Source organism: Taudactylus pleione, unplaced genomic scaffold, assembly GCF_031769625.1.
Source record: "Taudactylus pleione unplaced genomic scaffold, aTauple2 ptg000437l, whole genome shotgun sequence".
In the NCBI taxonomy this organism is placed as follows: domain Eukaryota; kingdom Metazoa; phylum Chordata; class Amphibia; order Anura; family Myobatrachidae; genus Taudactylus; species Taudactylus pleione.
In genome coordinates, this window is record NW_028284839.1 from 3673275 (window position 1) to 3687953 (window position 14679).

Sequence of the window (14679 nt, forward strand, 5' to 3'; positions counted from 1 at the left end):
ACCCTAGTACCATATGGGTTGAATGAGTCTTATGAGATTGCACCATTTTTATAGGGATCATTCTAATATGATTGTATTTTATTTCTCCTCTCTCTGTATTTTTATTGTTATTTATACTCTGACATTTATTGGGTTCTTGATGATATATATCTATATATATCTGCAGCTGGTTCTTTATATTACTTATTTATATTAATTTTTATATTTCCCTTTTTATATAAAAAAAATTTTTTATATATTTTTTATATATTTTATATATTTTTTATGTATTTTATATAGTATTGTGTGTTGATATGTTTTTGTCATGATCTATAATCATGGATATAGAATTTGGGTCTCTTATGCATATCATATAATGTGAGTACTAAGAGACACTTCGACAAAATGGCGCCAACACATTGATTTTTATAGACTACATTAAAATGGCTGCTGCCGTTTCTCTCCCTCTAGTAATGAGAGTTATATTAGCTGTAGAATGAGTCTTTAGCGAGCTGTAAGTGGGGTATATGCTTGTGTATGATAGGGGTGTATATGTCTCCTAGATAGAACTGATTTTTGCTTAGTAGATTCACATTGAAGTGTTCACGATGCGTGCTGGCTCCCGCGCATGCGCGATGGAGGTCAATATGGCGTCCACGATTCTACATCTGTGTGAAATCTCGCGATGCGCGGTGAGTCTCGCGCATGCGCGATGGTGCTTAAGAAGTCGCTTGCCACCGGGCACTGGTGTATACACTCGCGATGTGCGGTGAATCCCGCGCATGCGCAAAAATATCTAAAATGGTGCCCGAAATCGGAAATCCGGTTACAGACCTTTATGGGCACATGGGATAATTAGTATGGGTTTATAAGGTGGTATGGTATCCCTCTGATAATGCTATCCTCCTGACGAAGTCCAACCTTATTGGTATAAGTGACGAAACGCGTTGAGGAAGTGGGGACCTCTGTTGCTTGACATAGTGACTTTCTCAGATAAGCCTTTTTTGTTCTCCTTTGATGTAATTGTGCATTTTTTAGTATGTGTTATTGTTTGTGAATAAACTATCTATGGTAATACACTATGTGAATATATTTTTTCACCCGGTACATATCCATACTTGGGGAGTAAGAGAACTATTCTAAAGACTCAAGAAACAAAGATCTTCTTGTATGAGCCATTGGATGAGCATTTTTGTGGTACACATACTAAATACGTATGGTGTGTGCACTTTGTGGTTAATATAATACGCTATGAGGTGCTTGTCTTTCACCTTTTGTTTTTCATATATATATATATGTGTGTGTGTTCTATGCAGCAGCTGACCAGGATCACAGTGCAGGAGCCAGGAGACCAGCTGACCGAAGCCCTGGAGGACATCACCGAGTACCCTGGATGCAGGTAAGTGGTCAGCTTGTGGTTTAGACCACACAGCTGATCACTGGGGCCGGCTCCGGGCTCTGCTTTGCCTGTTAGAGTGGAGCAGGAGTCCTGTAACCGAGGGAAGCCTGGATATTAAATCTCAGGCAGATCGCATTTCCCATTACAATCATGGGAAATGCGATCTGCTTTCTAAAAATATGTGATAATTAGGGTTTGGAGTAGAATTTTACGAATTCTACCTCAATTGTCCTTTAGTAAATTTATGTGAAACTAACATAATGTGAAAAGGGTGTGGAAACACAGTTTTTCACTTTATTTTAGTAAAAATAAGGTTAATAAATAGGCCCCATTGAAATAATGAATGTGATACAATTATATAAGGAAGAGAATTGAAGCATCGGTTTCAGTTGGAGTGTGTGTGTCACTCAATAGTCAACAAAACATACTACTATAAGGCCTGATTCAGCAAGGATAGCAATTGCAAAGCTGCACGCAGGCCATTAGATATGATGTATGCATGCAGGCTATAGAAATATGATGTATGTACGCAGGCTATAGATATATGTATGCACGCAGGCTGTAGATATATGATGTATGCACGCAGGCAGCTTTGCAATTGCGATCCTTGCTATTATGCAAATACAGGAGGAGGTGTGTGACACCCCCTGCTGCAAGTATGATCCCAGCACTGCAAAGGAGGTCACAGGTTGGGATCGCCATCGCGACCATCGATGGTCGCAATAGTGGAATGCGTCGGGCCTCAGCTTACTTAGGTTGGCCAGCTTGCGAGCCCAGAACACTGCTTTGATCAACACAGATCCTGGGCTAGCCACGCCCCCGTTCCAGGAACGCCGACTGCCCCCGCACCGCCCCTTAATTGCCTCTGGCTTTCAATCATGTTAAAGTAACAACCAATCAGCTTCTATCTCTTTCCACTTTGTCACTTTCCAAGATTTGATAAATCTCCCCCAAAAGATATATTCAAAGAATCTGAGTGTACTGTGACATCTACGTCATCTATGCATTTAATAAGAACGTGAAAGATCTGTATTTACTGTAGCTCTAAAAGACTAAAACTGTAATTAGAATATAACATTTAATTCCCACTCCAAATAATCAGCTGTGATTGCATTTATTATTTCCATGTATAACATTTAAAGGACTTTCATATGTGGCTCCTGCACTCATCTGATAAACTGTGAATTGATTAAAAGCCAAGAAATTAAAGTGATTGATTAAAAACGGATGTTATGGAAATATTTTACACTCTAGACTTTATTTAGAACATAGAGACAATTTCTCCAAATACAGAGCAAAGGAAATGGCAAACTTGTGTTATATGTATGTTACATGTATGAACTGTGGGACTGGTTCAGATGTGGGCGCAATGGCAATATCTATTCCGATCGATTGTTTACCACTGTAAGATGCACTGTGCACCCTCAGCGATTGTTTTGCGATCATGCCAGCACAGAGGATCCATTCGCAAAGTAAGTGACAGGTAGTCAGTGTTTGGGGGAGGTAATGGGGAGTGGCTAGGCAAACGCAGGCGTGACTGACCATTTAAACGCCATTTCATGGGCGTGCATAAATTAGCCATTGCCATCTCCTTCACAGCATGAGAGCTCTCTGCGTGCCAGGAGAGAGAGACGTAGTGTTTGAGACAGGCAAGGCTTGCCGCATGATCTGCATCGATGTTACCGATGTTCATGCCGGTACGTGACATCGGTCAGATATGAGAAGGCAGCAGTGGGCGTCCCTATGCTTTGTTGAGCTTTGGAAGGCAGTAGCGTATTGTTGCAGCGGCGTTCTGTGCAAAATCACAGATGCGATTGCATTATCGTCTATCTCTGTATCGGGTCCTGTGTTTCCTTTTTAGAGGTAAATTTGCCATCACAATCTTCCTGCATTGGTGGGACGAGAACCTCACATCGCTTCCCTGTGCTGACCCTGCTGTTCTCACTATATAACTCTATGGGGTATATTTACTAAAGGTCGGTTTTGTGTTTTTGGTCGATTTTGCAAACCGGCCAAAACCCCACATTTACTAAAGGTAAAACCGAACAAAAACCCAACTTTAGGACATCGGTCCAACAATCGATACTTTTACATAGATGAGTATACAAACCGGACATTTACTAATGGAAGGGGGCCCAATAATCAGTCGGGAAGAGTGTGCGGGGGGCGGTGGGGTAACGCAATAGCAGGGGGACACACACACAGCAAGTTGTCCTTCTGCCATCACATTAACCAGCCCCAAACTGGTCAGTCTAGGGCTGGAACTACTGGGAAATTGGGGATCCAAAAATAAAATGGGGTCGCCCGTCCAAAGAAACCATAAATGGGTGCAGGATTAATGGTGTAAAACTAGAAAATAATATTGTTCTATACAGGCGGACTACAGGTACCAGCAAAGCTGCCATGGCATGCTGGCACCTGTAGTCCGTCTGTAACGAAAATATTAAAATACGCACAGGACACACATACCAAACGGGGGTAGCATTTATTTAAATTATAAAAAAAGGGGTTTCTGAAAGTGCTGATTGGGTGAGAGCGGCTCTCCCACGCTCTCTCAGCCTATCAGCACTTTCCCATTCAGTCCTATGGGAGTGACCGGCAGTAACCAGCTGTCATTAAGTAAAGAAAGGGGAGCCAAGAGAGGTGTGGAGCTGGTATTAATTACAAGGGGCTGGACTTGTTGATCATCTGGGCCCAGGTAAGCTGCTATGGGAGACTTCATTGCGCTTTACAATGCTGCTGAGGTGAACAAATGCCCCTCTGTGTGGCCACCGCGCCTCCCAGGATTTGACCATGCCCCCTCAGTACCCGGGCCCGTGGCAGCTGTCTGCTCCCCGGTGTGAAGCCCTGTACACTGCACATGGGGTCTCGCTTGTTTCTTGTTTTATGGACTTCTACTTGGACTGAAGGGGAGCCCATCCATGGATTTGGTTAATATGACTATTTTTTGTAATATAATTTGAAATAAAATACTTTCGATGTTGGTTGAATTTTGACGATTTTGATTTAGAACCAAAACCGACCTTTAATAAATTTACCCCTATGTTTGTGGCATCCTGCTGCCTCCATTCCCCTCCTCACATCATGTCACTGCTCCTGTCACATGCAGCCCTGTCCTCACTAACACATCACTTACCTCCTGATATACTCTGTGCTGCTGGGGGAACCTGCTTCTCCCACTATATAACGCTCAGTCTGTGGCTTCCTGCTGCCTCCATTCCCCTCCTCACATCATGTCACTGTCCCTGTCACATGCAGCCCTGTCCTCACTGACACATCACATAGGATTGCAGGGTGCGAACGCAGGGTGTGACATGGCGTCGTATAACGCACGAGGGTAATCACATGGTGCGCACGTTTGTAGCGCGTTCAGCAAAGATGTGAGAGGACACATCTGTACAACACACGTATATTCAGCGTCACTTACCAAACAAATGGGGCAATAGTTACTCTAAGGGTGGATATATGTTTTAGCATCAGTTGCCCTGTCTGAAAACATCTCTATACCTGCCTGGCATCTCTATATATAGATACACAGCAGCTCTGAACTCCCATAGAGTTAAAGGGAGTATTCATTTTATACTTGAGAATTCTATAACCTCTGCTGAGATACATTAATTGGACAAGAAAAGTGTCAAGGTGCTCTAGTGGGATACAATAGTAACAATCATTATTCTGAGTGTTGCATGGTAGCCAAAGCGCTGAAGGTCATTCTTCAATAGCTAGAGAGAGCTTCAGTAGCAATAGTGGCTGGAATGTAACTTGTTATTCCATAGAAAGATAATACAGCTCACTGATGTAATAGATTTGTACTTTGGTCATCACGATTCTTTCTTAAGAGGGAAATGTACCATAAAAACAGGGATTGGGTATTATGAGACCTGTATTACTGGTGCTCTGTAGAGGTTCCAACACATACATTGACCATCAAAGTAATGGACGGATGTGTGACAATGTAAATATTAGCTACATTCTATTTCCAATTATGTAATTCTCTTCTTGAATTGCCATATAACTGTATGAAAAATATAATTTTTAGTTGCTTTAGTGATTATTAGGGTTGGCCATCAAACATCGATGGTCTTATGGCGATGGTGAATGTTTTCAACATTAATGGGGACCAAGCAATGTTGAAGATTGGTGGGGAACCCCTGATGGAAAGTACCAGCTGCAGGCCCCATAGGCATGTACAGAACTAAACCACCGGTGGCTAAAACATTAATGGTTTCTATACAATGGTGGAAAACCATTGATGGTAGATCCGTTGAACGTCATCTCTAGTGACTAGTGATGTCAGAGATACCAATATCTCTGATTATGGTTTCTCCTCTAGGACATACCGCATGCAGGACAGGAAGACATATTATATTTAATAACTGGTAGCACCTAGAGATGTGGGATTTTCTGTGTCTGTAGCTTATATGTTTGATTGGGATGTGGTTAACGTACCGCCACCCGGAATGTCTGCTGTCAGAATGCCGACACTGGAAGTCCGACCTGGTACTAAAGACAGGCGTCTAAATCCTGACAGCCGGCATCCCAAACGAAGGTACGCGGGGACTGTTAGCCAAGGGGGGGTGGTTTAGTTTTATGCACCCCAGGGGGGACTTGGGGTTAGGCAAACCCCAGGGAGGGTTAGGCTAGGGGAAGGGTGGGTTAGGGTTAGGCACCACTGGGGGGGAGGTTAGAGTTAGGCACCCCCCTGGGAGGGTTAGGTTTAGGGTGCGGGAAGAGGGGGTTAGGAACCACCAGGGGGACTTAGGGTAAGGCACCACCGGGGGGAGGTTAGGGTGGGGATAGGCAAGTGTACTTACCGGCCCCAGTTGGGATCTCCACTGTTCGAGCTCCCGGCGTCGGTGTTAAATAAGCCGGGAACACATCCAGCGGCATTACATACCGATTACGTCTGATTGGTAACTAGTCATCATTATCAGTGAGTATATTAGGTGCACAATATATGCCTCCTAGCAGTGGTATAAACACTTACATTCAGGTGTGCCTTAGTCACATTTGCATTGACACACCCTCTCTGAACTTTGCCTTCATGACAACGCCTTATCACAACCCCACTCTGTGGCTTCGGTTAGGGATGGTCTTCGGTGGGTTGTCCTTCGATGGCACAAAAATCACCTATGATGAACCATTAATGGTTTGCATCCATTGATGGCCATCGCTGCTGGGGGCACGGCAGGCCACAGGCCAAACAGAAATATGGGAGGGGCTTAGTGACCACAGGGGGCGGGGATAGTTTTCCTCCCTGCCTAAAAAAATAAACAACCATTGGGTCCCACTTGGCCATCGATGGTGGAGAAACAGTTTTGGTCATTTTGCCATGAGCTTCACCAGATGATTTGGAAAACTATCAAATATAATTTCTAAATGTAACCTCTGTTCTTTAATCTAGATGCCCCATCCGTTGCAGCATAAAGGTTCTGAGTAACCCTATGGCTGCTTAGAATGTCTGTCGGTAGTAAGCAGCCAGAGCCTTAACCATTGCATACGAATTTGCAGTCCCGAGCTCAGACAAGCCCCCAAAATGATTGTAATACTCCTCTGTTTCAGTCACTTCCCCCTGTTATCTTCCACAAACGCTTCCCGTCTGTTCATCACTCTGCGTCCAAGTCCTTACTGCGAGCTCCATCGGTCATGAAACTTGGCGCATATGCAGTTTATAAATAATGTCTCAACACACAAAACACAGTTGATATGCAGTATAAGCATGAATCTTAAAATTGCTATAATCATGTGAAAAGGGATGTATAATAAATAGGCCTAGAAGTCGTGAGGTAAATATGCATGGCATTAACTACAATAAAAGTGCGCCTACCCCAGGCAAGTTGCTATAATGACAGAACATCATGACACCTGTCACTTACACATAGAGAAGGCAGCCATTTTGTGGGAGGAACGAATGTTCAGGAGACATGACATCAGCAATAGTGACTGCATTCTCAAGTACTCATCCAGACCACAAAATCGCTGCCACCTCTGTGTGTAATGTTCTGTCATGATTCTCCTCTCTCTTCATGTTGGCTTGTACATCTTGCAGTTTGCAAATGTCACTATTTAGAACGTATTTGGCTGTGGCTACTCCTTAACACACCTAGATAACTGCTTTAAATAGATAACTATATAGGACAAATGTAGAGACCAGCTAGAGAGAAAATGGCTGCCCACATATAAGTAAAACAAATGTAACCGCAAAATACTTTATTTTAAAAACTGTATACAAAACAAACACTTCAATCATTTCTTAGTGCAAACATCTTTAGAAAAATAAATATTTAATACAATATAAAACTATAAATTGATTACAAGGATATGAGGTATATAATACATTGTACTTAAAAATTAGAGATTTTTTTTTTTAAAACAAAACACAGCCTAGAACTTTTAAAAGTCAAATAACTGTAAACACAAAATGTGTATTGTGTCCTTGGCATCCAAATATCCCACTGTAAACTGGCGACCGAACAAATGCAAATCATTTTCCTTTGTACGCTGATGTCCCAAATAAAACAATATCATGATATTTCAATTTCAATCCAATCTAGACCTTCAAAGAACTTATTTTTGTTTGTTATATTTGACCTTCACGCAGAACGTCTCTTCATTTTTATCTTCCTTGTCATTGATAAAGATCAGGATTTCTTCCAGGCCGCTGCTCTCGCTGGGCGCGAAGCGCAGACCGATTGTGTACGTCTCACCCGCAGACACCTGTAAAAAAAAATAAAAAAAAAAAATGTTTCCCTAAGTACTTTCTAAGCTGGAAATAAACACCGTTAATAGATCATTCCGCCGTGAGCTTCACCAGATGATTTGGAGAACTATCAAGTATAATTTCTAGATGTAACCTCTGTTCTTTCATCTAAAATTATCCCATAAAGGTCGTCTACGCTGCGTCCGTATAAATTTAAAGATGAAAATTGAATACGTCATTTATGAGAAACATGAACTTGTTAAACTTTGTAAACTCTAGCAATTACTGTAGCATATGACTTTCTAATACATCTTTTTGTATTGATTTAAGAGGTACGGTTATGGCCTTGATTTAAGGACTCTCAAAGTCACTTCTCGTGAACCTTCGCTCGCCACGGCCTCAGTGCGGATTTGAATAACTTGTTATACAAGTGTCAGGAGCATGTATTGGTGACCTACTGTACTTTGCAATTAGGTTGTCTTAATTAGGTACTGCAGATGGAATCTGTAAGTAGAGACACTAAATGGTATACGCGGAAAGGTCATCTGTTCTACCATGGGCAGTGTATGCGAGATTGTATGCAGTGAATATTGTTAGACCATACAGACCATATGTGTAGATCCTTTTCACTGTAAAAAGGTACTTTTATATAGAAAAAGCCACCACAGTTTTACTATAGGATGAAGTTATTATCCTGGCTTTCAGGACGCCTGCGCTCAGGGTTCTGGCACCGGCATCCCGACAGTAAGTAGTGGGGTTAGTACTTAGGCACTAGGGGGTTGGTTATAGTTAGGCCCGTATTCAATTTGAGGCGAAAAGTCCGGATCCGCGATACTTTTTCGCCGATTATGTCATTTTCACCTGTTTTGCTTTTACCCCGTATTTAATTTGAAAGACTTTCCGCCTAGGCGGAAAGTCAATGCAATGTACTAGGCGAAAAAAATTGGGGTTTTGGGGTGCAACGTTGCGGGAACCCCCCTGCAGCCTTCAGACAGTCCCCCAAAGGTAAACTGTGTCAATTTTTTTTTTTTTTTAAACACTTAAGGACACCTAAAAAATTACATTGAAAAAGGGGGCGGAAAAAAAAAAGTTGGGGGACAAAGTTAAAAACTAGCGAACTTGACTCTGGGGGGGTCCCCAAGTATGCCCCAAGTGTTTTTTTGATTGAAGGCGCTTGCAGCAGGTGGATTTTTCACAATTTTTTCAACTTCACTTTAGCAACTTTTAAATATGCTGGCCCCCATTTTCATGTACCCCAAATTTGCTGGGATAAGTTATTTTCTGGAAAAATACTTCTGAATACTATTCTGCACCACGTATAGAAAAACGCTATTTAGCAGCTATTCAGCCCGTTTAAAGTAAAGTGGGCACGCGCGCAATACTTTTCCGCCTAAAGAACAGGCGAAGAGTCCGGGCCCCGAAAAAGTATCGTGGCTCGGCTCAAATTGAATACGGCTCTTAGGCACTAGTGGGAGAGGGTTGGGGCGCGGGGAGGGAGGCTTTGGCTAAGGGTACTTACCGACAAGTGTCGGTATCCTAACCCTGTCGGGATGCAGACGTTGGTATTATGATCGCCAGGATCCCGTACATAAACCATTTTACTATAACTGTGTGAAATAAGAAGTGACATATATGACGCTGCAGTATAGTACATACATGTATTTTGTGTGTAAGAATTAGGTACTTTATTGGGGAGTGGGTGTAATGGTGCCAGAGAGGGAGAGGTCACCTGCTGGAATCCTCCGACATAAAACCTGACAAAGGCGCGTCAATAACACACATGTACTGCTCTGGTTCTGAGGACAACGCATTAGTATATAGGAAAGATGGGTAACAGTAATAACACACAGTACTGCTGATATTGTATTACAGATAGGTGGCTCTTTCTTGGATTAAACGTATTGTTTTATGTTAACGCTGACATTGGGCCTGATTAAGAGATGTACGTAAAGCCGATGGCGCTGAATGGGTCCAGCGTCGTCCCACGCAGTGCCCCCTAAGCCGCAGACTGATCATCATTCTGTGGTGGGGAGGTGCTGCCTGCGTTTCCAGAAAACGGGCGTGGGGGGGGCGTGTCAGCTCAGCTTTTTAGGAGTTCCAAGATTTACTGGCCTCAGAGCCGTCCCTAGGTATAGGCATTATAAGCAAATTGCCTAGGGGTGACTGGAATGCCCAGGGGCATCCGACGGCTCTGCTGTTGCCACAAGGCGCAGCTCCCCCCGCCTGCCGCCCCCCACAGCGCTACTGCTATCAGAGTAATGCCCAGCGGCAGCTCCCCCCGCCTGCCACTGGGCATTACTAGAAGGGCAATACAATGGGGGTATAACTATGGGGGTATATGGGCACTACTACAGGAGTTATTACTATGGGATTATATATATATATATATATATATATATATATATATATATATAGAAATCCACGATCTGGCACTCTGTGGGAAAACGAGTTAACTGTGCCGGGTGCCCTTCCACAGCAAATCCATGAAGTGTATCAGCTGAAATACATACTCCCAAAGGAGGCACTCCGGACTCGTAGAAAAAAATCACAAGAGATACGGCATTCAGTGCAACGTTTCAACGCCTTTATTGGCGTTTTTGTCAAGCCAAATATACAGTGAAATGACTTACCCAACTTTAAATACCAAGCACCAGACCAGCGTGATCGACGTCACTGATTACTTCCGGTAACCAACAACGTGATAACCGGAAGTGACGTTGGAACCACAATGTTACCATAGTGATATACATACAACGAAAAACATGTAAAACATGTAAACAACACAATTAAAATCTCCTAGAAATACAGCGTGCATGTCATAAACAAAGACAATATTTATTTATTTTTTATTTATTACCAGTTATTTATATAGCGCACACATATTCCGCGGCGCTTTACAGAGCATATCTTACCATTCACATCAGTCCCTGCCCCAGTGGAGCGTACAATCTATATTCCCTACCACATGCTTGCAAACATACACACTTTGGTCAATTTTGAGGGAAGCCAATTAACCTACCAATATATTTTTGGAGTGTGGGAGGAAACCGGAGTACCCGGAGGAAACCCACGCAAGCACAGGGAGAATATGCAAACTCCACACAGTTAGGGCCATGGTGGGAATCGAAACCATGACCTCAGTGCTGTGAGGCAGTAACGCTAACCATTACACCATCTGTGCTAACCATTACACCATCAAGTTTTATCTATTTCTAACTGATGAAATAGTACCATATATAGACAACTCTGAAACACAGAACTTCATTACCTATAGAGGCTATACATTGATAGCTACATAGAATCCTAAGGCAAAGGGAAGGCAATAAATAACTAATTATTGCCCCATAGTCACATACCGCATATCAAGGTTAATAATTACAGGTTAGTTGGAAATTGGCTATTAATAAACATACAAAACATCACTTTAGATCATTAAACTTGATACATTGTCCCCACGGGGCCTTAATGAAACCTTGGGGCTACAATGTTTCGTGTAGGTGAGGCCTTGATACTGTATCTATATGATCTGCCGTACCTATAAGTAGCGGGTTTCTAAAGTGATGTTTTGTATGTTTATTAATAGCCAATTTCCAACTAACCTGTAATTATTAACCTTGATATGCGGTATGTGACTATGGGGCAATAATTAGTTATTTATTGCCTTCCCTTTGCCTTAGGATTCTATGTAGCTATCAATGTATAGCCTCTATAGGTAATGAAGTTCTGTGTTTCAGAGTTGTCTATATATGGTACTATTTCATCAGTTAGAAATAGATAAAACTTGATATTGTCTTTGTTTATGACATGCACGCTGTATTTCTAGGAGATTTTAATTGTGTTGTTTACATGTTTTACATGTTTTTCGCTGTATGTATATCACTATGGTAACATTGTGGTTCCGACGTCACTTCCGGTTATCACGTTGTTGGTTACCGGAAGTAGTCAGTGATGTCGATCACGCTGGTGTGGTGCTTGGTATTTAAAGTTGGGTAAGTCATTTCACTGTATATTTGGCTTGACAAAAACGCCAATAAAGGCATCGAAACGTTGCACTGAATGCCGTATCTCTTGTGATTTTTTTCTACGAGTCCGGAGTGCCTCCTTTGGGAGTATATATATATATATATATATATATATATATATATATATATATATGTGTGTGTGTGTGTCTGTAGGGTGCACCAGTCAAAATTTTGCCTAGGGCACCAAATTGGCTAGTGCCGGCTCTGGCTGGCCTTGCAAGCGGGCAGGATGTGGCCACTCTAAGCTTAGGCTTACTCTGCTGAATAATGCTGCCAACCCTCTTTGGACACACAGGCATTGGATCTGACTTATCTGAGATGCCAGCAGGAGACGTCTTTATACTTTAGATGCCTCCTACAGGCATTAGCATATTTTTGCACCTAAAGACGCAGCTATTATGCAAAAGCGTCCATCTCTGAACCAGTCCCGTTATGGTAATGTGTGGTGCTGTACTTATGAAGGTAGGTGAGCCAACATTGTAGTTAGTGATGTAGAATATTCTTCATACAACTGGAACAGTTTTGTAGGCAGACAGACTGATGTTTATACTGTGTTGCATTTACTGTCTATTTATTGTATTTTTATTCCTGACCTCCCGCAGCAAAACAGGACCGGCAGTATTTATTTTTGGTTGGGTATGGGATCCCAGCTGTCAGAATACTAACGACGGCATCCCGACAGTCACAATCCCGACACTAACAGGTAAGCTCCCTAACGCTAACCCTTACCCCTCCCTCCCCGATGCCTAAACCTAACCTCCCCCCTAGTGCCTAAATCTAACCTCCCCACACCATAAACCTAACCCTCACCCCTTAGTGCCTATAACTAACCCTCCCCCTAGTGCCTAACCCTCCCCTAACCCCCGATACTTACGTTTGGTATGCCAGCGGCCGGGATTCTGGCGCCGGGATCTCGACTGCTGTCGGGATTCCAGTGTCGGTATTTAGACCATCGGCATACCATCTGCCGCGATGCTGACTACATCTCATTTATTTCATGCTTGTACTACCTAATCACGTTCCCGTGCGAATAAGATGCATTTGAATGTAAAAAAGTTGCACGAAAATATGTTCGGTGCTATTTAGGCACAAGAAGGATAGATGTATGTGGGCACATCTGTATGTAGGCACACACCAGTGGATGATTCAAACTATGAAAATCCCAGTTACTTAACCAGTAGTGTTGGTTTGTTTGGATATAGCAGGTACAGCCGTACTCACTGTTACATGTACACTGGTAATGCAGGAGCTTGAGTGGAGCGGGGTTTCATACAACTCACCAGCCTGTGAGTGTATGATGTTTGCGGGTAGCGGTGCAGTATGCTGGATCAGCGAAATAGCAGGTAATAACCAGGTCTCATTTTAGGAGTAGGAAGAGTCCATCTCCCACTATGTCATTCTACACAGTGGCAAGATGGCGCAGTACTAACTATGGTGGTCTTCTTGGTATAGGGAATGAAGGCTCACTGGAGGGATAGCAGTAGCGCACTCCTCTTATTACACTATGTTTATGTCTGTTTTGGTTTTATACACATCTTATAAGTTTGCCTGTGAATTTTTCGCCTTTTCTTTTAAAGAAAAACAAATTATATAAAAACAAGAAAATATAAAACAACAATGGCAGAAAGAAGTAGCCGCAGTTGTCTACCTGAAATGTGTTCTCCTTGAATTGCAGAAGGTCCGTCCTGTCCGTGTGGAGGGAGTACACCTTCCTGGTTTGATACGGGTTGGTGTAGGTGATCCTTTTGTTACAGCCCTTTTCTCCGGCAGAAATTGTTATTTCAAAAGCCTTCAAAGACATAAAGAGCCTGTTTACAACATATGAACTCTTCCTACAAACACATCCTGATTGCAGCCTATGCAGGATAATTAGGAAAATATTATATTCATGCTGGACAAACAAATCACGTTGTGCCACGTGACAATCGTCTGCTTCTTGTCACTGATGTATCAGACGGGGGAGCATACAAGCAGTTTACGGGCCACTGAGACGGGCGCTGAAACTGCTCACTATCTAAGACCACACTTGCCTAATCTGATGGAATACCTGGTTGACACCAGAATTTTTGGATAGTTTTCCTGGACTCCCGGAAGACCAGACCACCCTCTGCGTCCCACCTACTTCCCAAGTGAAGTGGGAGGTGCTTGCTGATGTGATCTGCAGTGAATTTACGCCAAATTGTCCCTTACCCATACTGGCCAATGCCGTAAACAGAGGCACCATGTTGCACAGTATTGATGTTGTGAATCACATCCCTGCCCCATGTTCCTCCCCGCAGGATCTCTCGCAGAGGATGTAAAAAATGTCAGCCAGTATGTTTATGTCTGCTGTAACAGTAGCTGAATATTAGACATATGTTGCACTCATGGCAAAAAGTTGGGATGTACAGTAGTTGGCATCCCGGCAGTGGGGATGTCGGCACTCAGAATACCAGCGCCGGAATCCCGACAGCAGTTGGAATCCCATGGTCAGAATCCAGTCTGCCAGCATTCCTGATGGTAATGTATTAGGGTAGGGCTAGGCACTAGGGTTAGGGTTAGGCTACGGGGAGGGGGGGTTATGATACTTACCTAGTTGG

The 14679-nt window shown here is 42.9% G+C and overlaps 1 protein-coding gene across 2 annotated transcripts in view; it reads right to left on the reverse strand.

Annotated features, from left to right (window-relative positions):
• Positions 1 to 7650: 7650 nt before the first annotated feature.
• The window catches only part of NPHP4 (nephrocystin 4), a 376954-nt gene continuing 369925 nt past the window's right edge, over positions 7651 to 14679 (reverse strand). For both annotated transcript variants that reach the window (XM_088447716.1, XM_088447715.1), the window contains exons 29-30: positions 13749 to 13889; positions 7651 to 8095 (exon numbers count right to left, since the gene is read on the reverse strand). In XM_088447716.1, the coding sequence (XP_088303842.1) occupies positions 7946 to 8095; positions 13749 to 13889 (291 nt within the window). In that variant the 3' untranslated portion in view covers positions 7651 to 7945. The remainder of the gene's footprint in view (positions 8096 to 13748; positions 13890 to 14679) is intronic.